At 40.9% G+C, this 27,411-nt stretch overlaps 1 protein-coding gene across 2 annotated transcripts; it reads left to right on the top strand.

The window, feature by feature from the left end:
- The first annotated feature begins 1,947 nt into the window (after positions 1 to 1,947).
- Positions 1,948 to 26,005, top strand: KDM3B (lysine demethylase 3B). 2 transcript variants are annotated; one of them, XM_075600716.1, is made up of 24 exons: positions 1,948 to 2,271; positions 3,829 to 3,996; positions 4,759 to 4,872; positions 5,001 to 5,109; positions 8,176 to 8,300; positions 10,911 to 10,985; positions 11,822 to 12,391; positions 12,998 to 14,198; positions 15,426 to 15,627; positions 16,590 to 16,804; positions 17,380 to 17,532; positions 18,138 to 18,242; positions 18,340 to 18,467; positions 18,877 to 19,153; positions 19,289 to 19,542; positions 20,104 to 20,370; positions 20,478 to 20,649; positions 21,880 to 21,970; positions 22,070 to 22,200; positions 22,333 to 22,452; positions 22,543 to 22,682; positions 22,828 to 23,004; positions 23,471 to 23,605; positions 24,711 to 26,005. In XM_075600716.1, exons 1-24 carry the CDS (start codon positions 2,107 to 2,109, stop codon positions 24,789 to 24,791), a joined length of 5,175 nt encoding a protein of 1,724 aa, XP_075456831.1. In that variant the 5' UTR covers positions 1,948 to 2,106; the 3' UTR covers positions 24,792 to 26,005. The 2 variants fall into 2 exon arrangements, with proteins under 2 accessions (XP_075456831.1, XP_075456832.1); XM_075600717.1 differs by lacking the exon at positions 11,822 to 12,391.
- Positions 26,006 to 27,411: the final 1,406 nt, after the last annotated feature.

Below are 27,411 nucleotides of genomic sequence, written 5' to 3'. Positions count from 1 at the left end.
TTTGTAGTAATGTAACCTGAGGATCATGTCTCTGGGCGTCTCGCCTGGTGGGGGTCTGGGGCGCAGGGCCCTGTGGCATCTGTCCATTAGGAGTTGTGGTACAGGTAGGTGCGGCAAGAGGACCCTGAACCATTGCTTCAGGAATTCTTCTGGGTCCAACATCAATTCCGCAATATTACAGATTCTCAAGTTGTTTCTTCTGGCCTTGTTGTCTGCATCCTCCCGTCTCCTGTTAATTTCGGTTTTGCGGTTTTGCATAAGTTGCACTTTAGCTTCGGTGGATTGCAGGGCCTTTGCTGTGTTGACCATTTTTTCTTCTGGGATATGTGTGTGGGATCCTAGAGCTGTTATGTCCTCCGTTATCCCTTTTAGGGCCTTTTGGATTTCCGTACCATAGTCTGGAGTCTAAGGAAAAGTTCTTCGATGTCTTGTTTTGTGGAATTTCTTTCCGTCATTTCCTGATCTGGTTCAGATTCGGAGTATTCTTTCTCTTGTGTTAGGCCCTCACTGTCTTGGGTTTCTGCTTGAGTGTCTTTTTTTAGGAAAATATTGCTGGACCCCTTCTGCAAGGCTTTTTTCTGTTGTTTAGAAGACATTTGTGGTTTCTGGGAGGACATTGACAGTCTGGAACGGGTGTTTGGGAACATTAACGTGTCCCTGGTTTGATACTAGCTCCGCCGCTTCATCCCTCTCTCCCCATGAGCTGACTCTCACCTATCCATCACGGTCCAGGTCATATGTGCGCCTCCATTTCTCAGCTTTAAGTAGCTGAGCTGGGGTGGGGGAGTGGGGAGGGCTGGTGTGTTTGCCCATAGGTTTCCTCCTTGGTAGCTAGCTCCTGAGCTTACTTGTGTGTATTTTTTTATTTTTTATTTTTAACTGTATGCAGGGTGTTTTTTTATTTTATTTATTTATTTATCTTCTCCTCTCCCTTTAAAGACTGGCAGTGGAGATCCTGAATTTAGCCGAGGGGGATGGAGGCAGAGCAGGTCACGGTCTGGGTGGACCCACCGCCCTCCCCTTCAGCCGCCGCCGACTTCCTCCGCCGGGAGGGGACCCACGCGCCCCCCCAGGGCGCCTATCCCGCAGCCCGGAGGGGGGGGGGAAAGCGGCTCGGCATCCTGGTGTCCCTTTGCTTCCAAGATGGCCGCCTCCCGTCCTCTCCTGGCAGCGCGGCCCCCCGGATCGGCCTCCCTGCGTCTGCAAGCGCTCACAGAGAGCCGCGGCCCCCGCCCCCCAATCTAGGGTCAACTGTCGGATGGGTGTTGTGGCGTTTATGAGCTGGTCCCGCAGCTTCTGGACCTCAGCTACTTCTTTTTTAGGCGCGAGTCGGCGCCATCTTTCATTGACGGGCCTGGCTCTCCTCCGGTAACTGGTTGCTAATTACCCCTATTTCTCGGGGGATCCCTGTCGACCAGGAGCGCCGCCGCCTCCCCCCGAACCTCTACCACCGCCGGGGCTGATTTTTTTAATGGTTGAGTCTGGTTTTGTATTGTATTGTATGTCTTTATTTATATAGCGCCATAAAAGTACATAGCGCTTATGGTTTATCCTTGTTCTTATAGAGCTCTGGAGCTCAGGAGCTGCACGTCTATTCCTCCCCTCCACTCCCCCTCTTAACCAATTTAAATTAACACAGTTGAATTAAACAAGTTAGGTTGCCACCAGATATACACAAAGCATTAATTTTGCTCTAGGCCATACAGAGATCGGCTGTTTCCACTTTGCTGAGTACTCCCAACCACAGGAGGCGCTGCAGCAAATGCAGTTTTCTATATACTCCCCACCTCAAGGGGCGCTGCAGCACACACAGTGGTCTCTGTGCTCCTGATCACTAGGGGGCGGTAAAGTGCATGCAGTTAATCTCTGCTCCTCACCACATGGGGCGCTGCAGTTTAGCTCTCCTGCACTTCTCCTCCTAACCGCGCGGGGCGCTGCCGGCTCCTTGCAGTGTGCTCCCGGCCGCACGGCGGCGTTGTGTAGTAACGCGTTGTACCCGAGGGTGCTGCAGAGGCCTCGCGCTGAGAGTAGTCGGGTGATCGCGCGCAGCGAGTAACGGTCAGATCAGTCTCCGGGGAAGCGGTCTATACGAGGGGGGAACTGTAAATGGCGGTCCCTGTGTCTCCAGTGGGCAAGCGGCTGCGACTTCTGTTTGACGAGGCGGCCTCCGGGCGGGAAGGGAGCACTGACCCGTCCACCCCGCTGGGGAAGCGGGCCTGGCAGGGCGGGACCGTGCGGGGCCTGAAGGGAGCGGTGCCCGAGTTGTTGGCGGTGAGTAATCCACGTCGCTTCGGCCCGGGCAGCACTTACACCGAGGTCGGATGGAGGGTCTCGGACCCTGACCACACTATTTGCCCAGCCGTGCAAGTGCGGCCTCCCTGACCGAGACGCCCCCTCCCCGAGCCTCGGTGTGCAGCTCTGACCGTAACACCCCCCTCCCCCCCGAGCCTCGGTGTCCAGCCCTGACCGTGACGCCCTCCTCCTCACTCCCCGGTGTCCAGCCCTGACCGTGACGCCCTCCTCCTCACTCCCCGGTGTCCAGCCCTGACCGTGACGACCTCCTCCTCCCCCCCCCCCCCGGTGTGCAGCTCTGACCGTGACCCCACCGAGCCTCGGTGTCCAGCCCTGACCGTGACGCCCCCCTCCCCTGGTGTGCAGACCTGACCGTGACGCCCCCCCACCCGTGTGCGACCCTGTGCTTGACGACCCCCTCCCCCCCGGGTATCGGTGTGCAGCCCTGACCAGGTGTGCTCCCCTCCGCCAGCAGTATCCGTGCCACACACGGACACCCCCCCCGATGATGTTGCCTGTTGTGTTTACTTTGGTTTCCCCCCGTGTCGGTGACACCCTGCGCAGCCCCCTGCACCCCCCTCCCCCCCGTGTAAATACACACTCCTCTCCCGTGCACAATCGCGGGTAGCCGCACTGCCCTCTTTCTTCCAGGCACTTTACAGCAAATCTTCGCAGGGTGCAGGATGTAAACACACAATTGTGCGCAGTTCAGGAAACAAAATGGTGCTGTGCGTGTGAACTAATTCTGTCCAGCACGCCTATGTGCACACTTGTTTTTCGGGTTGTTCAGTGGATAGCATTGTGCTGGGCCCTGACTTGCACACGCTTGATGTGCTTTATGAGTTGTGTGCACAATTCTGCATGTGAACAAATGTCGATGATACGGTTTGAAAGGCCGTGACTACAATTGTGCAGCACTTTTTGACCATGTTGCTTAGCTTCATATAGTAGTCCTTATGTCAATATTTATCTTTACATTGTCATGTGCAAATCGGTGGCTAAAAGCACAAAGAGTGCTATAACCGCACGTCACGTCCATTTGTGATTTCTTCATCATGCCCATGTACACCATTATTTTCTAGCACCCTACTACCAAGCGTACCGAATTAACCCTTACAGGGTTCAGTGCCACCCATTGATGGTTCCTCTTGCACCGAATGTGTGTTAAATGCATCATGGTTTTTTTTTATGGTTATGTTCGCTAAAAATAGTATTTTTCTCCAACTGTTTTTGTTACAAAATAAATAAATATAAGGTTGTATGTACAATTTATATTTACATTACCTTGCTTCATTATTCATACATATAGGGGGTTCTATTTTATAAAAATAAAAAAATATATATATTTTTTAAAACATGCATTTCTGGTTCCCTTTTATGATACGCACACTCTTATAGAAAGTTTCTCTGTAGCTTGTATTTTTTGTTCCTGGGCAAAGCTCATTTGTTAACAAACAACGTTTGCAAGAAATCACGTTTGAATCCAAACTTGTAGTTGAAAACATAGCTAAAGTATTTCATCTTTTTTTCCTTCAGGTGTTTGTGGAGTTTGATGAAAAAAGTTATAAACAGCACTCGTGGGTGAAGGTTCATGGTGATGACGTCTTGGTGATCCTACTAGAAGGACCGCTAGTTTGGTCACCACGAAAAGAACCAATTATTATCCACGGGAGCCGTGTTTGTCCCACACATTGGCCAGCCCTAGTAAGTAGCCTGCTGATTACATTGATAAGATGTTTAATTATTTTCTTGCTGCTTTTTTAAAATGCTGTTTATACTCTCTTCAGCTACCGACAACTAAACTGTATTGTTTGGATTGTGTCGGTGATTAAATAGACATTTTATTTATTATTTAGTACAGATTTATCCAACCTTTGAGAGCTACTAATCAATGAAAATTATCCCTAGCTACTAAATCCTATATCCAAAATGCCCACCCCCCCTCCTCTGGCAATAACCCCCCCCCCCCCCCACCTCTGACAATTCCCTCTCCCCCCTCCCCCACCTCTGACAATACCCTCTCCCCCCTCCCCCACCTCTGACAATACCCCCTCCCCCGGCAATACCTCTCCCCCCCCTCTCACGCGCCTACAATACGCCTTAGAACGTCTGTGTATTTGTAGTATATATCTCTTTATATGTTGGATAACTAGGATATTCGAGCATAATGCCCATATGCCAGCATTGTTACTGCAGTATCTTTAGCCATTAAGATTCCTCCTACTTTATCTGAAAGTGACTGCAATATTTTTTTGATGTCTTTGTTATAAATTTGGTGGACTTTTCCAGGTTGAATGCATTTCATTTTATAGATAACTGAAGTGATAGGCATATCACTGAACTAGATATAGTTATGTATTAACATTTCTGAAAGATTAATAAAAAAGGGAAGCCTTATATAAGTGTCTTCCAGAATGACTGCTTTGACTGTTAAATAAGTTGATATTGGGTTTTCCTCATCTACAGACCTTCACAACTCTGGTGGATAAATTGGGCTTGGGTACTCTAATTCCCATCGAATTTCTCTTGGAACGAGTATTGCATTTCCTGCCAGATGCCAGCACCCTGCGTCTATACCAGGTATTTGAGCTATATTAATACGTTGGGGTAAAGGAATGACTGTTAGTCACTCTTGTATTAAAAATAGTATCGTTCATACTTCTTTTTATGCAACAGAGGAGTTTATATTATTTTCCTTCTATCTCCAGCAGATGGGAGTAGACAGCCATAAGATGGTTTTGAAGGAGCAGCCATTATTGAAGGATGCAGTTACTTCTGTGATTAATTCAAGGAAAACCCAAGAGATAATTGGAAGAGGTATGTCTGTTTTGCTCAAGATTTGCAAAAGTTACCAGGTACATCTAAGTATCAGAACACATATATAATGATGGATTGCGTTACACGTTGTGAATCGGATCTGTAAGTGTAGGAACTATAGTTGGCAATTCAAATTCTGAGGAATCTAGATGTTTTCATCCTAAAACATCCTCATGTATTTTCAAAAACATTTAAAGCGACAATCCCTCCCTTTTTTCACTTTCATTAAGATTACCCGAACTGGAGGTGATCAGTGGCCCCCTGATATCTGTGTATACCTACCACCTACCCCCCCCCCCCCCCCCTTGGCTCCTGAGAAATGTTCTAGGTGGGAAGCAGGGGCTACTCAGAACTAGACTGCAATAATTTCAGCTTCAGGGACCCCTGTTTCCCAAGATACCTCCATAGGTGGGTATGGTATCTCCTGCATATGAGGGAAACACCCCCGTTCCCCCCGAGATTTGAGCCGCGACATTGCATCTTGATGTTTTTGTGCTGGTGTTTGACACAAAAACTACAAATGTGGCTGCTGCAGAAAGCTGCAATGTCAGTGTTGCAGCTCTCTATTGGCTGACCCGCATCAATCATATTACAATGATAGACTATTTTCTCCCGAAAATATAATTCCTCCCTGGACCAAAAGTGGTAATATTTTCATAACCGGGGACCCCTTGGGTCAACTGATCTCTCCCCAATTTATTTTTTATTTTTTAATAAATATAAATAATATACATAGTGAGTAGCTCTTTACCTTCTTTATATGGCTGGTCTTAAGTCAGTTATGTTCCAAATGTATTGAAAATGTATTTTTTATTTTATTGTCTTAACAGTGGTAATCTGCCAATTTTGAAAACAAAGGTATACACCAACACAATTAGCTTTGCTGCGTTAGGACGAGGCTAGCATCAGAGGTGATTTGTGGCCGTGACGTTACGGGGCTGGTTCACCTGCATTGGCTGAACCGTTCACATGATCTGGCCGTCGCATGACACAATCGTCCGCAAATGCGCACTCTATGGCCGTCCTCATTGAGACATGGCCATTTGTTCGCACCGCGCAATCAGTCGTGTTAAGCATGGACGCGGCCTTAGTGTTTGCAATTGTGTTGATCTTTATTCAGTATTCAGTAAAGCCACTTCCCAGTGCTGGCGTAGAGATCTGCTCCATTCAAATGATTGGGATTTAAAAAAATTCTGGGCCGTGGAAGTGGCTTCAAAATGTATTAAGTTGGGGCTCCTTTATGTTTCACCTTAGGTCTGAATATACAATGATGCGAGATCTTCGCTTCATTGATTGTAGATGCTGCTGTCATATTGATGTTAACATTATGAATTGTCAATGTTTACACATCCACCCAAGAAAGACATTATATATTCTTTTAAATTGTCAAACCTAAAATATTTTAGACTCAATGTATTTTACTACACTTGTTTGTATTGTCTTGTATTTTATTTTATATCTTAATCATAAAAGTAAATGTATTCACCACTAGATATCCTTGGTAAATTGACAGCAATTAACTATTTTGTTACCAATGTTCTTTTCGTAAAGTCTCCTTTTTGAGACACCGATACAGTTTGTGGCCCAAATGGTTAAACCCAGGTAAAGCAATTGAAAAGGAAAATACAAAAAGCGTGAATGTGTAAGGCCCGTTTTATAGTGGCGTGCGTGTGCTATGCCGTGCGCGCGGATTTTTAGTTGGCTGACGTTAGTCAGCCTCTTTATAGATGTGCCGCGCACGGCAGGGAGAGGGGAGCCGACAGACAGCGGCGAAGATGAAGAAATTCGTGTGTGTGTGTGTGTGTGTGTGTGTGTGTGTGTGTGTGTGTGTGTGTGTGTGTGTGTGTGTGTGTGTGTGTGTGTGTGTGTGTGTGTGTGTGTGTGTGTGTGTGTGCGCGCAAATAAAAAAAAATTATTAAACTTTTTTTTTTTTTAATTTAATTTAAAAAAAAATATTACTTAAGACTTAATTTCACTCACACAACATATACACTTGCCTGCAGCTCCCGGCACTATATACAGGAAAAGCATGCGGCACGTGCACACGCGTTCGCATAGGAACGCATGGCCGCATCCATAACTTGCAATCTCTACACGCACATATACACACACAGTACCTTCACTCAAAAGCATGCGGTACAAGCACACGCGCGCACGGCCACACACCGTATAGAACGGCCCTAAGACAGATTTCACATAACTGACAACTAACCTAAAGATTTGGAGTCAAAATATTGAAAGGCTTTTCATGTATATGGTGTAAACGTATGCCTCCTTAGCATGTTCTTTTGTTTAATTGTATTTGTCAATCTACAATAAAGGATCTCTAAAACTAGACGGAATTCTCTTCCCATACCTTTTTTGTATGTGGTTCTTGGTGTATTGCAGCTACAGATGTACTCTAGCACGTAATAATAATGTAATAAGCACACATACTGTATATTCGTATACATATGTGATACAAATAATGTCTTTCTTAAAGCCTTTTGTTTTTACTTGCTTTAAAGAAGGAAAAAAATGAAACAATCTTTCAGTGTAATTGGCATCCTTAAAAAGATTTAGTCGCCCTTAAAGTAACTGATTAACTTTTATGGGTTCTGTTAAAATAACCGATTTCAATTTCTCCAGGTGCTCTAAAGTCAAGAATATCAGCTGATTTTGTTTATTTGTTTGATTAATGATGACTTTGCAAACAATGGATAAAACAAAATCAACAGTTTGTCCCTAGTTGTGGGAACAAGATAAAGATTGTAAAAGTCATTCAAAGCTTTTGTTTTCCATATCTATGTAAAAAGTTTTGATAGCATTATTTAAAAATTCTTGTGTACAAAAAAAAATAAAAAAAATGGTAATATACACCAGTGAATTCAATAGAAACAATTGTATTACCGGTAAACAAACGAACAGTACCAACATTTTCTTTCCCCCAGTGCCAGCCATCCTAACGGGGACCAAGAGTTTGGTACTTGATATTTGTTTAGTGACAATACATATGCTTTATTGAATTTTCTAGTGTGCATTAGTTTTTTCATTTACATTCTGTCATAGCAATCATTCATTTTCCAGGTATTTGCAGTATACAGGGTCAGGAGGTTAAGGTATTCCAACCAGGAGCAGAAGAATCTTGGTTTTGTGGGCTTGTGACCCATCAGGACCCCATCTCTCGTATGCTAAGCGTCTCAGTGAATGAGGTATGTATGATGTACAGAAAGTCCTCCCGCAAAGTAAATATTTTATAACAAAGTTGAACGTCCTTTAATGTTATCTTTCTAAAGACAGCAATACTTTTTAGCTTTACCAACCACCTTATTACAGCCGTTAGCCATAGTCCTGTAAAAACCAATTCGGGTTCCAGATAACATCATGCTGGTGTGCCCAAAGTTATTTCCACTGCCACCAGGGCAAGAGGGTTGTCAATCCTCAAGATATAAAAAGGGAGACCTCCCCATCCTCCACTGAGCAACGAAAGGGGTAGTAGGGCTCTTGATTGGCCCCCCAACCATCTATTCCCCTGCAGCTGCTTAATGCTGCCACCGTGGAATGCTACTAGACACTATGGAGATCATGGTGATTAAAGGGGAATGATACGCCTCCTAGATCTTGGGGGAGTCACTCCCCTCAGAGCCCTACAAGGCAAATTGGGGCACAGAACAGGAGATTGCCCCGACCTGGGACATATTGGACTTGAAGCTTGCTGAGGCGCGCTCCTGCTCTGCCTCGCCTGCTGAAAAATTGAGCTTTTTCCTGTCCTTGCAGGCGAGGCAGTGAGCGTGCTCAGGAGGCGGGGCTAGTCCCCCGCTCCAATTGGATGGGAGCGGTCACGTGACCGCTCCTCCGCTTCCCCGAGTGGCAAATTTCAAACCTGCCTGTCTCCGCAAAGTTTCTCAGCCTCCGCACGCATCAGCGCGCATGCGGAGGGGGAAACTATAGCCGCGCTGATGACAGATGCAGGGGCTTTGTGCGTCTGCTCAGCCCGGCTCAGCGATGCTTAAACTCACTATGTCCCAGGCCTTACACATCAGCTGTCCTAATCCTCATGGACATCCTGGGGCTTGGGGGTTAGTGTTTTGGGTGGGGGGGAGGGTTAGTATTTTGGGGAGGCTTGGTGTTTTTATTAGTGTCATGGAATATGGTTTGTGATTTTGTTTTGTTTGTGTTGGTTGGGAGTTTTTTGTTCTGATTGGGGTTAAAGTTAGAAATAAATTTAGGATTAGGGTTTGTTTAATAGATGAGATTTAGGTTGTCGGTAGCATTTTAGTTTTCGGATAAGGATCAAATGGTAAGTTAGGGTGTGTCAGAACCACCTTTTTCCTTCTATTTGCAAGGCCAAAATAAAATCCAGATATTAATAATATAGATGGTAATTCTGCATTTATTTAATTTTTACCTAAGATTATCTAGATAACATGGAACAGCTATCTTGGTTTTACATGAATGTACTGGATAGATGTTCCATATCTTAAATGTACAATGCAAATTTAGTACGGATAATGAACAGCAATATTCCTTTGATGCCAATATTCTACCGTAAAGTGTCTACTGATGGTATACTTTTGAGACCTAAGAATATAAAATCATGCCTCAGATACTGGAAATCTCTTATCACAATGCCATAAAGGGATACAGTTTTAAAAAACATGTTTGCATCATTTGTCATGAATATTGACATAATTTTTTAGATGGTAAGATTTTGTATTGCGTATATCTACGTGCCTTTCTTATATCCTATTGAAGTGTATCATGCTGAACTGGGAACTATTTTACTCATTTTTTTATTAGTTGGATATATGTGATAGTAGCCGATCTAGAGAGAAATTGAGAAGTTAGAAAGTGTTTTTCTTAATTTACTTTATTTTGATATATATTCTGTTATGTATTCATTTAGTGATTGAGTTATGCTTTAAATCCTTTTTTTTTGGTCTGATTACACTGCAGCAACTCCAGTAAACGGTTATGAAGGAAAATTGTTTTATATATGCATATTTGTAACCCAAACTGCTAAGTAATTTTTTCGGATGCTCATAGGATTCCATTATGGTGAACTTATTGGTATGTGATGTATGTAGATACAGAAAACAAAAGTTTATATTTACTTGATTTAATATATATCTCATTTGTATCTAGATATCTATCTAGATATTTTGATTTGCAGTACAATTCAAAAAAATGTGACCAGACGACCATAAACCGCAAATAGCAAATACAACATTTCGAATCTGCACACACGCACCTGATATACTACAAGGGGACTAATAATAATGTTAATGGGCGCATAAGAGTTTAAAGAAATTGAAAAATAAATTAATATGGTAAAATAGAATGCACTGGTGACTAACCAAAGCCAATAACGTCTACATGCCCATAGATTAAAATATACGTATAATGATGCAATTGTAAAAAATAAAAAACAGTCCATCACGGCAAAAAATGTTAAAAGTATCTGATAAGGTGTATGAACCACAAGGAGAGTCTTTATGGAGTCCAAGGCTGCTTTTTTCAACGATTTAACTGCTTCCTGTAATGGAACCTAAAAAGAGGGCACACTCCTAGTGTAAAAACGTATGACAATTTAATACAACAGGATGAGTCTATAATGGTCAAACGCTGGATGGTAGTTACCCTCCGGCGTTTGTGAGTGTGACCATTGTAGACTCATCTTGTTGTATTAAATTGTAAAATGTTTTTACACTAGCTGCATGCGCTCTTTTTTTTTTCTTTTGTTATATTTTTTTAAATCTATACCCCTGTTAGTTATTCCATTTGTCTATGCCATTTGACCTTTCTTTTTGCTATGCTTGCAGGGAAATGAGACCAAGCCGATTGATCCCAGATTGGTACACGTGGTGCTGATGGATGATTCTGTTTTACAGCCTGAGGTAATTCTCTATCCATTATCATGAACACAATATCTTAAAGTGTTACGTTTACAAATGGGAGTATTTGCATGTGATAAGTAATTGAGAAACGTGTTGCTATAGATGGTGGAGACATGCACAGGAATTGAATATTTTTATCCAATGGGTAAAGTAGTAATAAAAAAAAAAAATCTTCATTTCTACTGGTATAAATAAAGATGAACTCTGACTACACCACCCTTATGGCAGTCTGGAACATTTTCTGATGGACAATAGTAACCCTCAGTGCAGATCACGATCTCCAATGCATTTTTTAATATTTCACTCAAGTTTTCATGCAAACGTGCAATCCCCTATATTTTATGGGGAAAAAACATAATGTTGTGAACAACTTAACAATGCAATTGTCTTCCTTAACCCAAGCTACTCGTGTTTAAAGTAAACATTTGGTAACTTAAGGTTTCCTTGAAAATTAGGACAGGATTTCTTTTCATCATGGCCTTTGAAAAGGGTGAATGCTTGTCATTCAAGTGCTTCTAACCATAGGCCAACCTGCTTCTGTCACAAGGCCAATAAAGATAAGGAAAGGGGGATAGGTTTTCCTGTGCAAAGGGAGTGTAGAGGAAATCTGATCCTTAGTTTACAAATTAATTTTAAAATACTTTTAGGTGGCTGACACAGCACCCAGATTAAACCCCTAAAACGTGTCATAGCTACTAGTTCATTTTGGTCCTAGGAGGGACTGTGACTTTAATATCACACTTGCTTTGATTCCGATTAAAATATAAAACAAAGAAAACTGCTGCTTTAAGGGACAACGTGCAATGCATGAGTAAATCATTACTGACATCTTGCAGGAGACGTCTGTTAAGGTGAGCAAAGCATCAAAATCAAAGAAGAAAAAAGAAAATGCAGATGGGAAGGATGGTCGCAGAAGAAAAATACATTCAGATACAGAGAGTGATTCAGCTGGAAAGAAAAAGAAAAGTGACAAGAAGGACGTGGACAGTAATGGAAGTGATGGCAGTGAAGTGAGTCGGGGATCTTGGAAAGGAAGTGGCAGTGGAGATCCAACAAATGATACAAGATCCAAACAAATGCTACACTTTGTTCCACAGATTAATCGTAATATCCGTTTTGCTACCTACACCAAAGAGAATGGGCGAACATTAGTTGTCCAAGACCAGCCTGTGAGCGATTGCGCATCTGTGGCTTTTCCATCTTTTTCTGGAATAGCTAGCCAAACATCATTAATGACAGAAGCAGGTAGATCAGGGAGCAAAGGTGTTTCGTCGGTTGAAAGTGTTGGAAACCTTGCAGAGCCCATGACAACAAGTGGCGTGACACCAACCACAGTGAGAATCTCTGACACTGGTCTATCTACCGTAACAGAAGAAAATCCGAAGTCTGGCTGGTCCCTTGGAGAGGTGTGGATTTTTACTTTTATATAGTGCTTAGAAGCGGTTTCTTTACTTGAACTTTACAGTACTTGATAGTGGTTAAGTTAAAAGTATATTCATTTTTTTACATTTCTTTCTCCATTATAGGTGTGTGTATGTTGTGGTTTTTTTTTAAATTTTATTTTTCAAATTGCGGTTGGTTCGCTCCTGTTTTTTCTTAGGAATGAAAATTTTATTCCGTAAATAAAATTAGAAATCTAACATTTGCGAGAGATTAATTTATAACGTTGCAGGAATTTTATATAACATATACTGGGTCTTTGACATAAATAATTTTACACCGTTTCTTAAAAAAAAAAAAAAAACTTATTTAGTTGCTGTTTGTAATTACAGTATTGATTTATCATTATAACAGTTTTAGTTTTTTTCCTTAAAATTCCAGTATAGAAGACTGCTTGCTTCCGCTTGGGTCTCATGTTTTACTACTAGCTTTTTGAGTGGGAGTGATTACAGGAGATATATTTAGTATAATATGATTTGTTCATCTGAAAGTTATGGGAGAATAAATGAACATTAGCATAGTAGCACAGAGAAACATTTGACACGCTAACAATTTATTTTAATCTGTTCCAGAAACTCAGAAAGTCCCTGTTGGCTAAGAGTGGGTTTGGCATTTCTCCCCCACAGTCTACATTTGGAGAAGGTCAAAGCCAACCAAATGGTACACTGGTTCAAGAAAGCAAATCTGTTGGGTTTCAGTTTGGTACAAACAGCATTCAGGAGACTCCAAAAGATGCGGATCTATCTAAAAATCTATTTTTTCAATGTATGTCACAAAATGTTCCACCAAGTAACTACTTCACTGCCATATCAGAGAGTGTTGCTGAAGAGCACCCGAGTAGGGACTTATTGAAGCAAAATAATGAGGGTCTTGCTTCTGGCCTTTGCAAACCTAAAACCCTGGTTCCTCCAGAAAATAAAACAAATGTAAAGATATCATTTTCTGAGTCTATGCCAAAACTTACACCTGCGTTTCCTGGGAAAGTTTTAAGTACTCGACCTGCGGAGAGTCATGAAAATCTCTTTTTGCAGCCCCCAAAGTTATCCAGGGAGGAACCTTCAAATCCTTTCTTGGCTTTTGCAGATAAAACAGATTCTGCATCCTTCAGCAGCTTCACTCCACAGGCAGCTCAAAGTTCCTTAACTGGTAATAGCTCATCTTCTAGTTGGCCAGAACAACATAAGACAGATGAGACTGGCTCTTTGGCAAAGAAGAAACCTATGTTTATTGCAATGGAATCACCGAAAAGCCTGTCCAGCTCTTCAGGTACACCTGTCAGTGAGACTATGCAGAGTTCTGCCTTTCTGGGAAATGGACGCTCTAGTTCACCAGCAAATAGCCTAAATCAGCCCATTGAAATGCCAACATTGTCATCAAGTCCAACAGAGGATAAGCCAGCAATTGGATCTGGACAGTTGGACAATCCTTTGTTAAGAACCTTTACTGCGCTGTCAAGTAGGCTTCAGCCTGGAGTCCTCAGTTCCTCAGAGTACTCGCATGATAACAAAGCAGCTTTTGAATCCGTTAACAGATTCACATTGGATGAACGAAGCAGAACATCAAAGCAGGACTCTGACTCTAGCACCAATAGTGATCTAAGTGACCTGAGTGATTCTGAGGAGCAACTGAACTCCCGGGCTGGGTATAGAGGAATCCCAGAACATCTGGTCGGAAGATTAGGACATAATGGAGAACGTGGTGTTGACTTGTTCTTGGCCAAAGGGAGAGGAAAACAGGCTACAAAAGGCAGACCACGAACAGTTCCGTTAAAAGGTAAAGTCGTTAAAAAAATAGATGGGAAAATAAGTTTTTTATTCTGAAAGATACTTTTTTTTTTTTTTTTAGTTACCAAAACATATTTAAACTTCCATGTGGCCATTGAGAGATATATGTAAGTTACTAGCTGTACCCGGGATAACATATACTGATCTAGGAGATCTGAAATGTTATTAATGAAACCTCACTCTTTGTTTTCACCTTTCCCTGTAATGCCTTGCTGTCTTTGTCCCCTCTTCCCCCTCACTCTCTCTCCTCTTTGCACGCTCTCCTCTCTTTGCACTCCCTGCATATCTGTTTGCCCCTCTCTGTGCCCACTACAATCCCTCCTTTCCTACTCCTCATCTGTCTCCTCTCATGCTGTCTCTGTTTCCTCCTACTACTGACCTTACTGTCTCTCGTCCCCTCTTTTTACTCCTTCCTGCCCCATGTGCACACTGCTCTCCCCTCCCTCCTCTTCCTTCCTTCTGTTTCCTCTCCTTGCGGTCTGTCTTCTTTTCCCTCCTTGCTGTCTTCTCCCCTCCCTCTTCCATCATGCCCTGCTCCCCTTTGCACTCTCTCCTTCCCTTTCTTTGCACTCCCTCCTTCCCTTTCTTTGCACTCCCTCCTGCCCCAGGGGCACACGGCTCTTCATTCCATTAACAGAGTGGAAGGGATGTGCAGCCTCAGTCGCTGTCCCTGGGTGAATGACAGGCCATTAAGCCTATTACAAGTGGATGTGCAGACATCCTTAGTTTTTTATATATATATATATATATATCTATCTATATATATCCAGTGGTCGACAAATCACCAAAAAATCTACTCGCCGAACAAAAAAATCTACTCACCACCTAGTACCACACGTGTTCTGCTTGGGCAAATAGGAGCTCGCCACGATGTTAAATCAACTCGCCCGGGGCGTGCAAATGTATAGGTTTGTCGAACACTGTATATATCTATAGAAATAGATCTATAGGTCTTTGAAGGTGTTTATTTGCCTGACATAGAGGTGCCTTTACTTTTACTGCCAGTCAGTTTAAATGCAAAGATAGAAATCCATTGTAGGTGTTTGTGTACTGTGTCCCATTGCTTAAACTGTATGCAGTGTTAATGAATTGATTTAATGAATGGCTGATAAATGTGTTGTCTTTTATACGGTGGAGGGTTTTTGTCACTTTTTTTTTACCCACCAAACTCATTTAAGGTGGTTTTTTTTAGATAATCTATATTCTTTTTTTGCAGTTGGACAGTCTGTTTTAAAGGACATGAGTAAAGTGAGAAAACTGAAACAGTCTGGGGAGCCTTTTCTTCAAGATGGATCTTGTATCAATGTTGCGCCACACTTGCACAAGTGCCGCGAGTGTAGACTTGAGCGATACCGCAAATTTAAAGAACAGGATCAGGATGATTCAACCGTGGCCTGTCGATTCTTTCACTTCCGCAGGTATTGTCTTTGGATATTGGTAGACATTACCGAAAGAACTGTTATTTTCTCTTTCATTTCCTTTGTGACGTGTAAATAAATGAATGAAATATCAGCTATCGGTAATATTGCTGCTTCACTACAGAGCACAATATATGCTTTAAGTTGCAAGTATTATAATTATTATTGTAAACCACGGGTGCGCAAACTATATTGTTTGCGGTCCCCCCCTTCCCTTTTCTCTGGCATTGGCGACGTCATTTGATGTCACAACGTCATGTGATGACGTTTTGCCATTTGACTTCGCGTTTTCATGTCAAGCCGCTGGAGACCAGATAAGTGGTATACAGAGGCCTCGCGGGCTCCCTCAGCATTTTATTTGAATGTTTTTTTACACGCCAATCATCTAAGGCTCCATTCAAAAAAATTAAAAGTTGGCAATTCCATGGATGATGCCATAATACAGCGGTGCGCAAACTGGGGGGTGCGACCCCCTGGGGGGGGGCGGGAGACTGCCTGCGGGGGGGGGGGGCGCACGTTTAGAGGCACCGCGCGCTTCCTGAAAGCACTTAAATTAAGTGCCGGGGGAGCTGCAGGGCCCCTGTAAACCTTTACTTACCTTGGCTCCACACGCATCGCCATGGCAACGCGGCTTCAAATGCTGCCGCAAGGTCATGTGACATCACATTGCTGTGGCAACGTGACATCATGCCGCCTCAGGGGGAGGCGCGCGGCGGTGAGGTGACCGCCGGCAGGGGGGCGCAGGGAAAAAAGTTTGCGTCCCCCTGCCATAATACCTGGCTAAATCTGCATAACCTTTTTCATTCTGCTTAGTAACATTTTTATGTTGTATGGAAGAAAGTTGGCCTGCTAAGAAGCACTTTTTACAGTCAATTATAAGTACATAACTCATGATTGGCATGGTGTATAATGGTATGTCCGCTCATAGCAGACTTGGTAGTAATGAAATTGTTTTGTTGCAGGCTGGTTTTCACTAGGAAAGGTATTCTCCGTGTTGAGGGCTTCTTGAGTCCCCAGCAAAGTGATTCTGAAGCAATGAGTCTCTGGGTTCCCATTTCCGTCCCAGCAGACGGCATCGATTTAGAGACTTCAAAATATATACTCGCTAATGTTGGTGATCAGTTTTGTCAATTGGTTATGTCAGAGAAAGAAGCCATGATGATGGTTGAACCGCAACGTAAGTTTGTTTTTTATTTCTTATCCTTTTTCATTGTTTATTTAGGATACTTAAAGCTGCAATCACCCCTGCTTTTTAAATATATATATATATTTTTATGCAGTGTACAACCTGAGGGCTTTACTGAGCCCCGCTCTAATACCTGAGACACTTGGTGCTAGTGGTCTCCTCTCCCTCCTGAGAAATCAAAATGTCTTAACTGTGGAGGAATAGGGAACTGCAACAGTCACGGCTTCCTATTGGGTTACCGCCTCCATGTTTACATAACTAGGAAGTGTACCGGCATCTAAAACTTAAGTATCTTGGGGACCGGGGGATCCCTGCAGGGGGAAAATAGCTTGTTCAGCTCCACAGGACCCCATAGTTTGAATGCAGTACTGAAAATACATTTAATTTTTTTCAATTGTAGATTGGTTTTGTTGCTTTTAAATGTGAGTTCCACAAAAAAAATTTGGCAATCCTTAAGCCACGCTCAAGATTATACTCCTGCACCTTTTTGTTGCTCTAAATATTATATTTCTCACATCTGCATATAGTTTAGTATGAATAATGGTAACATTTCATTTTGCATACAGAAAAAGTTGCATGGAAGCGAGCAGTACGGGGCGTAAGGGAGATGTGCGATGTATGCGAGACTACACTCTTCAATATTCACTGGGTTTGTCGCAAGTGTGGATTTGGGGTTTGTCTTGACTGCTATCGACTCAGAAAGATCCGACCTCGCCGAGGTAAAAATACACATTTTTTTTTTAAATAAACAGAATAATAATGTACTCATAATAATTTTTCACATGAGTATACGCATGCTTTTAGTTTTGTATTCACAGCGAGCTAAAGGAAATTGTGTGTATCTATATTATATATTCCTAGCTACCTGTGGGAAATTTCTGTATTTTCTTTTCTGCAAACCTGACATTTCATGGGGACTGATTCTTGTGTGTATAATAGTGTGGCTGTACATATTTGTTACATAAAAATAAAAATTCTTCCCTTATTTCCAATTTTTGTTTAAAGCTCTTATGTCACTAACCTATAAACCATGCCTCTACTATTAGAAATGGTCATGGACAGTATCAGAGGCATAAAATGGTATATTGGTATATATTTAGAGCAGAATAGAAATGCAACCTATGAGCATCTATGATCGTTATTGGAAACTGCTAATGCTGCATATTTATTTATTTATACAAAGAAGCCATGCACTGTTTATACGATATTTAGCAAATAGAAAGTATTGACGTAGTATAAAAATAAATTGTTTACCACATACACATCACAAGCCAAACACTTCGTATTAAATTATTTGGCTAAAGCTTATGATTTCTTTTTGCAGAAGAAGAAAGTGGCGATGAAGAGGTTTTCTCATGGCTAAAGTGTGCTAAAGGACAGCCTCATGAACCTGAGAACCTTATGCCAACTCAGATTATTCCTGGCACAGGTAAAGCCATTGTTCTTAGTATATTGTTTGTGTCAGACTGCTAGCATAATATTTTGCAGCACTCATGCATTGAGATATTTAAACATTTCTGTTGCAGCTCTTTACAACATTGGGGACATGGTGCATTCAGCAAGGGGGAAATGGGGCATCAAGGCCAACTGCCCATGTATTAGCAGACACAACAAAACTGTTTTGAGGCCCGCAGTTACTAATGGAATGTCCCAGGTAAGTGTTTGTCAAATGATGTGGTCCACATGAATACTGTACTTATGAAAATGTCATATTATTGCATGCGTTCAATGTTATTTAATTTATTCCCTTTAAATGTGACTTATCCCACATAGGCTCCCTAATTATTTAATGTGGGGCACCTGGAAATTGTCTGGACCCCAAGACGCAGGAGAAAGTTCAGACAATGTATTAAGGATTAGCTAAAAATCTGTTTTTAGCTAATCCGCAATACATGGCCTGTGACTTTTACATTTTTTTCAGTCATAAACTGTCTTAAACTGACTACTGCAGGTACATCGTTGAGGTTGTGTTAAATCCTTTTTAACTGGTAATAGTCTCATAACCAAGTTCTAACAACATTATTTTTTTGTCTTTGGGTTATATTTTTTCCCCTTTTCCTTAGTTGCCCACTGTAAATACACTTGCTACTGCTACTGTGACTAGTACTTCACCTTGCGCTGGGGAAGTGAATGAAGGGGATATTAAATCAGAGGAGACTTTGAAACAAGAGACTACAGATAATGTAACAGAGGAGCCCTCAAAGAGTAAAACAAATGATTTTGCGAATAGCAGCACAGAAAGCAAAAGCAGCCGGCAACAGTGTCCAGAATCTGCTCCTTCATCTGCCTTGCACTGGCTAGCAGATCTGGCAGCTCAGAAAGCAAAGGAAGAGACGAAAGGTACATCCCTTTGTGTTATAGATGATTATACAGCAATTACAACATTACATTTGGTTAATTTTACTGCATTGTAATATCTGAACTAACTGGTAACACATAAATTAACAATATGCAAATGTATTTGACTTATTTTAGACACTGGTTCACTGAGGTCAGTACTCAACAAAGAAACAAATTCTTCACTTGGCTTGGACTCCTTTAATTCAAGCATGAAGACTTCTTCGTCACCAAAACTTTTTAATAGCCTTTTATTGGGCCCAGCTGCCTCAAGCACTAAGACAGAAGGTTCCAGTCTAAGAGACCTACTCCATTCTGGCCCAGGAAAACTTCCGCAAGGAACAATGGAAACAGGAATTCCATTTCCACCTGTATTTTCTACAAACTCTACAGTGAGTAATGCTCTTTAAGAGCAATAGTGTAATATTTTGCATTTATCTTGTTTGGTCTACGTTGATGTTTTCTGGTCTGTATGTGAATTGGTGAGCATTTCAGTTACGCATTTTATTCAAAAGCTCCATTTAATATTTTTTATATTGCTTTATAGGGAGTCTTTTTTCCAAGAAGCAGTCTTATCAAAATATTTTGGGTTTGAAATAAATTTAAAGCATTCAGAATTTTAACACTTTGGTTATCAATGTGTTTCTTGAAGGAAATGGTATTGTGCTGCAAGCACTATGTGGTTGTGAATAAGTTATGATGGCTAAGATAGACTAGAAAAATAGGACGAACTTGCACTCGCCCTGTCTTATATCAGTTAGGTAGAGGTGTGCTAGGATCCTGCATCCATACCACTGGATGCATACTACAAAAAAAACTTATTTAATTTTTGACTGCTGATCCAATAAGAGAAAATTATAATTCCTTTTGGTCTTGCCAAGTTTCTTTAACGTATATATAAAAAAACAATACAATAAATATCAACTTATGCTTTCTGCTTTTTCATTTTCCAGGCGGCAAAGGGCAAAAACAGTTTGCCGAATTTCTTGGACCATATTATTGCTTCCGTGGTAGAAAATAAAAAGACTTCAGATGCAGCTAAAAGAGCAAGTAGTTCATCAGAAGCCCTAAAGGAGGGCAAGGAAATGGTAATGGGATTAAATGTCCTTGATCCACACACCTCCCATTCCTGGCTATGTGATGGAAGACTCCTTTGCCTTCATGATCCTAGCAACAAAAATAACTGGAAGATATTCAGGGAGTGTTGGAAGCAAGGCCAGGTGAGAAATGCAGTTTGGCGATAACTATACTTAATAAACTGGTACTGTTTTGCATAACCTTTCTAAGTGGCAAACATATTGACACTGCTATTTCTTTCTCTTTGTAGCCTGTGCTCGTTTCTGGAGTACAGAAAAAGCTAAAGTCTGAGCTTTGGAAACCCGAAGCTTTTAGCCGCGAATTTGGAGATCAAGATGTGGACTTGGTGAATTGTAGGAACTGTGCCATCATTTCTGATGTGAAAGTCCGTGATTTTTGGGATGGATTTGAAGTCATTGAAAGTAAATGCACTGTGGTTGCTATTTATTTGGCGAGACTTGATGTTTTAAATAGGATACTGGCACGCAATAGCAGTCAGTGTTTGCATAAGATTAGTGTTGTATCACTTAAAGAAGCTTGGGGTTAAGCAATAACAAATACTTTCCCACGATCTTAAGAAATTAATCCTGATAATACTTATTATGATATATTTCTGATGAATAGGAAGCATAGACAATAACAATAAACACAAAAAAAAAAAGACCTCCACAACTAATTTGAAAGGTATTTAGTTTTAACATTTATTACAAATGGAAATATGTTTTTAAAATAAATAATATACTCTTGCAAACCGCTATTTTTGAACATCAGAATGGAATTGAAGGTATGGGATAAACAATGGTATGGGCAGAGTAATAACTTTATTTCATATAGCACTTTTTGCCCAATGAAACTCAGTGGTTTGCAATTACAGTATAGTGCGTGGTACGCAGCACGTAGGAATGTTACACACTCCCTGCCCAGGTGAGCTTACAATCTGTTTTTGATGCCTGAGGCAGAAGCAGATCAAGTGACTCACCTAAGGTCGCAAGGCACCAACACCAGGATTTGAACCAGTCTCCCCTGCTTCAAACTCTGTTATTGTGTCTTTACTCAGTGAGCCACTCCTTCAGCCCTTCTCTGAACTTCATAAAAGGATCAAAGCAGTGGTGCTGTAATTTGGATTACATTTGCAGCTCTGTCCTCTATAAAGCTGCTGCATCTTTAAAGGAACAGTTGCCCTTGAGCTGTGGTCCCTCCTCTCTTTTCACCCCACCCCCCCCCCCTTTTTTTTTAAAATGGGAACTCTATTAATATGGTTCAGCTCCCCCTGATTCCCAGGAAAAGTGCCACCTGTATTTCTTTCCAATTAAATTCCCCAAATCTTGTGGGCCTTTATCGGCACATAAACTCTAACGTGATTAGAACAGAAAGGAGTTTAGTTTTAGGCATAGCTTACAAAACACATTTATTTGGAAGATACAGTTTAAAGCTTTGTCTAACCTTAATTTTCACATTAAAAAAAATGTTTTACACAATAAAAGCCAACCTGGAATTACTACTGATAAATGGATGAGAAGGTATATTTGTTAAATTACTGTGGCATTTTGAGTAAGAATAGTTATGTAGCATTGCTACCTTTAAACTGTGCAAAAAGAGACTTGGCTTATTTAAGAAATAAACATTTGACTTCATACCTGTTCCTTGTGCAGAGAGATTGAGATCGGATGATGGATATCCAATGGTACTCAAGCTGAAGGACTGGCCACCAGGCGAGGATTTCAGGGACATGATGTTCTCACGGTAAAATTATAGCTACTGCTCAGGCTACATTCTTCTAAATGATCTTGTTTGAATTTGAAATCAGAATTGCAGTGTTGGTTCTTTTTGCTTTGTTTTTAGATTTGAAGACTTAATGGAAAATCTGCCTCTCCCAGAATATACCAAGAGAGATGGCAGGCTTAATTTGGCTTCTAGGTTGCCTAGCTATTTTGTGAGACCAGATCTTGGACCCAAAATGTACAATGCTTATGGTATGTTGGTGTGTATAATAAAAATGTAGTAATAGATTTTGTTACACACACTATCACGCACTCACTCTCCAAACTAGCAATGATCTAGTTGCATGTTCGTTGCCTCATTGTGTTTTGCTCCACTCCTGCTAGGTTTAATAACTGCTGAAGATAGACGAGTCGGTACCACAAACCTGCATCTTGATGTATCTGATGCAGTTAATGTTATGGTATATGTAGGGATTCCAGTAGGAGAGGACGCACATGATGAAGGTAAGCATTTTCAGAAAGCATAAGCTTGATCACTTTTTATATCTATCAATTGGTTCACTCAACTACATTATACATTCTGTTTCTTCTTAGAGGTTTTAAGGACGATTGAGGAGGGAGATGCTGATGAGGTAACAAAAAAACGTATACATGAGGGAAAAGAGAAGTCTGGTGCATTGTGGCATATTTATGCTGCGAAAGATGCAGAGAAGATCCGCGAACTACTCCGAAAGGTTTGTCATAAAGTTAAAAAAATATCAATCCCTTGATCAATGTTGGGGATAGTGCATATATTTAGTTTTAACTAATTGATTATTCTGCAAAAAGTGTCTGATTTGCTTAGACAGGAGACCATCAGTTGTATTTGTTTTTCCATAGGTTGGAGACGAGCAAGGACAAGAGAATCCACCAGATCATGATCCAATCCATGACCAAAGCTGGTATTTAGACCAGGCCTTGCGTAAACGCCTGTATGATGAATATGGAGTACAAGGCTGGGCCATTGTACAGTTCCTGGGAGATGCAGTGTTTATCCCTGCGGGAGCCCCCCATCAGGTAATTCAGAAATGAAGTACATTATCGACATAATGCAAAGAAATGAAACCTATATTTATTTTTATTGCAAATCAATAGAAAATACAGATTTTTATATTTGTTTTATAATAGAAGTAATTTATAGTTAAAACACTAATGTGCACTTATAATTTTGCAGATGTCTTTTGTGAAATTATAAATGTGTTTAATAGTAAATCTGTAATGGCAATGGGAAATTCTGCTAATCCTTACAATTGGGTAAGGTTTAAAATAAGTTTCCTCATAACATTCAATTATATATTGCAATGCTACGGGTCTTTATGGCTACATTCCTGGCTACACTTAATGACCCATTTAAAAAAACAATATTACCATTTCCCTAATGTTTTTAAAACTAAATGATGACCACACTTGACATATACATGGGTCAGAAATTGCATAAATTATGTAATCTCATTTTTTTTTTTTTTTTTTTTATTTATTTTAGGTTCACAATTTATACAGTTGTATAAAAGTAGCTGAGGACTTTGTCTCTCCAGAACATGTGAAACATTGCTTCCGTCTAACCCAGGAGTTTAGGCATTTGTCAAACACTCATACAAACCATGAAGACAAACTACAGGTATATATTTCCTTCCTGCCCAGTCATACTATAAATAGTTAATTATGGGCAATGTACATTGTAGGAGATTTTTCAACACAGATCGGTGTACGTAAGGCTAAGTCCCTGCAGGTGGCTGCTGCATGCGCTCCTGGCGGCGCGTGCACAGCTTAAAACCGCGGTCTGTAGGGAGCGATCGGAGGTGTGGGGGGGGGGAAGATCAAAACAGATGGGGGGGCGCAGCCATGACGTCAGACACAACACAGTGCAGCTCAAAGCTCTCCCATTGGTCCAAGGTATCTGCCCTGCTATTGGCTCGCAGCGGACCACGGGATCACAATTGTATTGTCACCCCTGCTGGCTGACACGCCACCGCACTGCGTGAGCCAACACGCAAGAAGACACTGGGGCCTACCTTATTGAGGTTAGTGACTGGTGTGTGGTGCACGCGCCACCGTCACCACCGGGACCTAGCCTAAGTGGTAGGAGCACACTCGCGTACAATCAGAATCCAAGAGATCACAGATGGGCCCATAAACAGTGGTAAAAATTCTGTCTCTAGCAAGAATCATTGGCCTTTGCGTAGTATTGTGGTATACTTACAAAAATATTACCCTACAAATGACATATTTTGGGACCTTCAAACAGACTAGTTTTCCTGTTGGTTTCAGTGAGTTGCTGTAATAGATTAAATAATGGGGCATATTTAAAGAAACAATAGGTGTTTTACACAAATTGAGTTACTAGTAGAAGAGTGATACATATTGCATATTGGAACACTTCCATTCCAAATGTTAATATAGATAGGTAGCATACATCTTAACTCCCTTCTCCTATCCAAGCTAAATAGCTATGTAACACATTCTCTGCGCAATATTAGGACAGGGATTATTTTTACTAAATATTTTTAAGCCCAGTAAACATCTCAACGTTTTCAGTGCAGTAATTAGACTACATTACTAGAACATAATTTATTTATTAAGTGATTATTATTTTTTTAAGTGTACGAACACACAATTCCCTAAAAGTACAACCTGCATATAAATGTGGTGTCATTACTCCCAATTACCTCCAGAATAAAATCCAAGATCCAAGTTCTCATGTTTTAAAATTCTTCTTCTCTTAGGTGAAGAACATAATTTACCATGCAGTAAAAGATGCTGTTGGAACGCTAAAGGCTCATGAGTCTAAATTGGCCAGATCGTAGAACATGTTTGTTTTTATTTGATTTGAAAACACAAGCCTTCCTCACAATTTGGATTTAAGTTACTTTCTTTGACAAGAGGCAGTCCCTGGGAGAAGACGTGGATCTATTACACAATCAAGCAACGGATTTCTACCAGACGTACTAGTGAGATGCTCCACTTATGCACTTGGAAGAAAGGCACTTTTTTCTGTTGCCTTCTTATAACTTAACCACACTAGCACTGGACAGTTGTGCTTCTAGTATGATTCAGAACTAGAAATATAGAAGAGCAGATGTTTTACCTCTCGTGCTTAGTTTTCCAGTCTTCGGAGACTTCAGAAAAATTAATTCAAGATGGACTAACATAGTTATTGGGCTAAAGGAAAAAAAAACTAATATTACATTCAGCGGTCTAATACAATGGAAAATATATTCTTTGTTCCTGTAGTTATTTGCAATAAAGATCAGGTGAAGTTTCCAAACTGTTCCAAACACCCACAGCATAGTTAAATATGCCATTCCTAAATAAAGCAAGATGGGGCACCTGATGCTTTTCTGGGGTTGCTGAAGGGTTGGAAAAATTGTGTATTTATTAAGAAAAAATAGGTTTGTAGTGAAGCAGTTACTCTTTCATGGAATTAGACATTTTTAGAACTTTTGAAATACCACAGCTGTTTTCCTGCATTATAAGAAAGGCACATTAGTCTTCCTTTCAAATTACCTTTTTGTTTTTGTTTTTAGAAATTAATTTTGAGTGTGGGTAATGGGAAAGGGATCAAAGATCTCAAAAGAGAACAAATGTTGATATTGACAGTAAGCCATTAATAGGCTTATTACCGGAACAATGGCATTAAAACGTGTGTACAGTTGATGCAGCAACGTCTTGAGATGTCTGGCACAAGTGTTACATTTAAATTTTAGAGTTTACCCATTAAAGGAAAGGGATATTTTTAACTATTTTGGTTGAAATATTTTAAGGTTACACATTCTGTATGAATAAAAACTAAAATATAATTGTTTCAAATGACAGGTAAAGTTTTCCGATATGCCATTTGGAAAACTGTTCATTTCCCCCACCTGTACTGGTGTGCCACTTACAGGTCTGTTTATATGTTCAGTTATTCAAGTTTTTTAAGTCATTTACTGTAGAAAACATTTAATTTTACTTCCTGTATTTTCATTTTGTGAAGGGCTGACTAGGGTTTCCATGTTCTTATTAAAGTTCAATAAATCAACGTGTTTTGAATTATTTATCCTAAAGTGTTTATTTTCCCTCCAGCAGGTTAGCATGGCAAACATTTACAGGATGGGAACAAGGGGGTCCTCATAGATGTAATCTGTTATTTGCATGGGGTGGGGGTGCTGCTTTAAAACTGAGCTGCACAGTGGGTAGCTGAATATCTCTAAGGAAGTCCATAACTTTGACACAGAGGAAAGAAAGTGTGGAACTAGCCATTTCATATTTTGTTACTTACTTTTTAAGCATTTTTAACTATTGGTACTACACAAAAAAGATGTTCTTTAAAAATGGAAAAACAGTGTTTTAAGAATGCTACTTCAATTGTGTGGAGTTGGTTCTGCAGTCTTAAATTGCTGATAACCCAAACTCCTTACCTGCCATGGTAATTAAGTAGATCATTTTAAAGGTTTGTTAGCAGAGAGTTGTGGCCACATTTATTGTCCGCCTTTTCCGTTAAAGTTGTATTCTCCCTTGGTGTGGTAAAAAATGCTATTGCCTTAAATTTACTTTCCTCTTGTGCTGCTTTAAATGTGCAATCCATGCAATAGCCTATATTTGTGGGTTTTATTTTTTTTAAATCAGTTCTGTAGTATTAGGTACTTGTTACCATTTTTTATTTAATCTCTTAATGCCACTTAATGAGTTTTAATATTCTTTGAATCCTTTGATTGCTATAGCTGATTTTAGCCCACCTCCCCAGCAGTGCAAGATCTTTGTAACACTGTCCTGTTTGTGATCATTTGTTGCCAATATTCTCAACTGTTTGAGTGGTAAACGGTAAAAATAAATAATGTTACCATAGTAATATAAGAATACATTGTAATTGCTGAGTTACACTGAAGGATTGATTTGAAACTGAAAGGCAGTGATTTAGTCAACCCTGGGAAATAGGATTTTGCTGAGGAACGCCCAGACTAGTGATCACACTGTCGGTATTGGTGCCCAATATAATAGGTCAATGTGGGTGTTCCCTGGGTTCGGGACACACTAGTGCTTCCAACTCCATAGTGTGCGTTAGGTTAGTATTGAGTTAAGGTATGTCCATCCACACTTTTTTATTACCCCATCTATCGGATAATCCTGGCTGCTGAACCCCCACAGCGTCATGATTTCAACAGATTCCAACGGCAGATGCTGCTACGATGACCTGTATACAATGGTTACCTGTGACCCGGTATCCAATAGAGTAGACGTGTAGATTCTTTCAATCAAGACTCTGACCAACGAGTTGGGGCCCATTCGACTTGAGATGTCGGCTCAGGGTTCTTTTCAGGGACTCGGGTATCGTGCTTTTCTTGCCATGGGGTGACTGTTTTAGGGTGAGTTGCAAAAGTTAGTGTGTCTGCTTTGGGGGTTACTTTCTGAGGGCAGTCCCTCCGTGTCTTTCCCTGCACACAACAA

This window comes from Ascaphus truei, chromosome 5 (assembly GCF_040206685.1).
Source record: "Ascaphus truei isolate aAscTru1 chromosome 5, aAscTru1.hap1, whole genome shotgun sequence".
In the NCBI taxonomy this organism is placed as follows: Eukaryota; Metazoa; Chordata; class Amphibia; order Anura; family Ascaphidae; genus Ascaphus; species Ascaphus truei.
The sequence above is the reverse complement of the archived record's forward strand: the minus strand, read 5'-3'. Positions and strand labels throughout refer to the sequence as shown.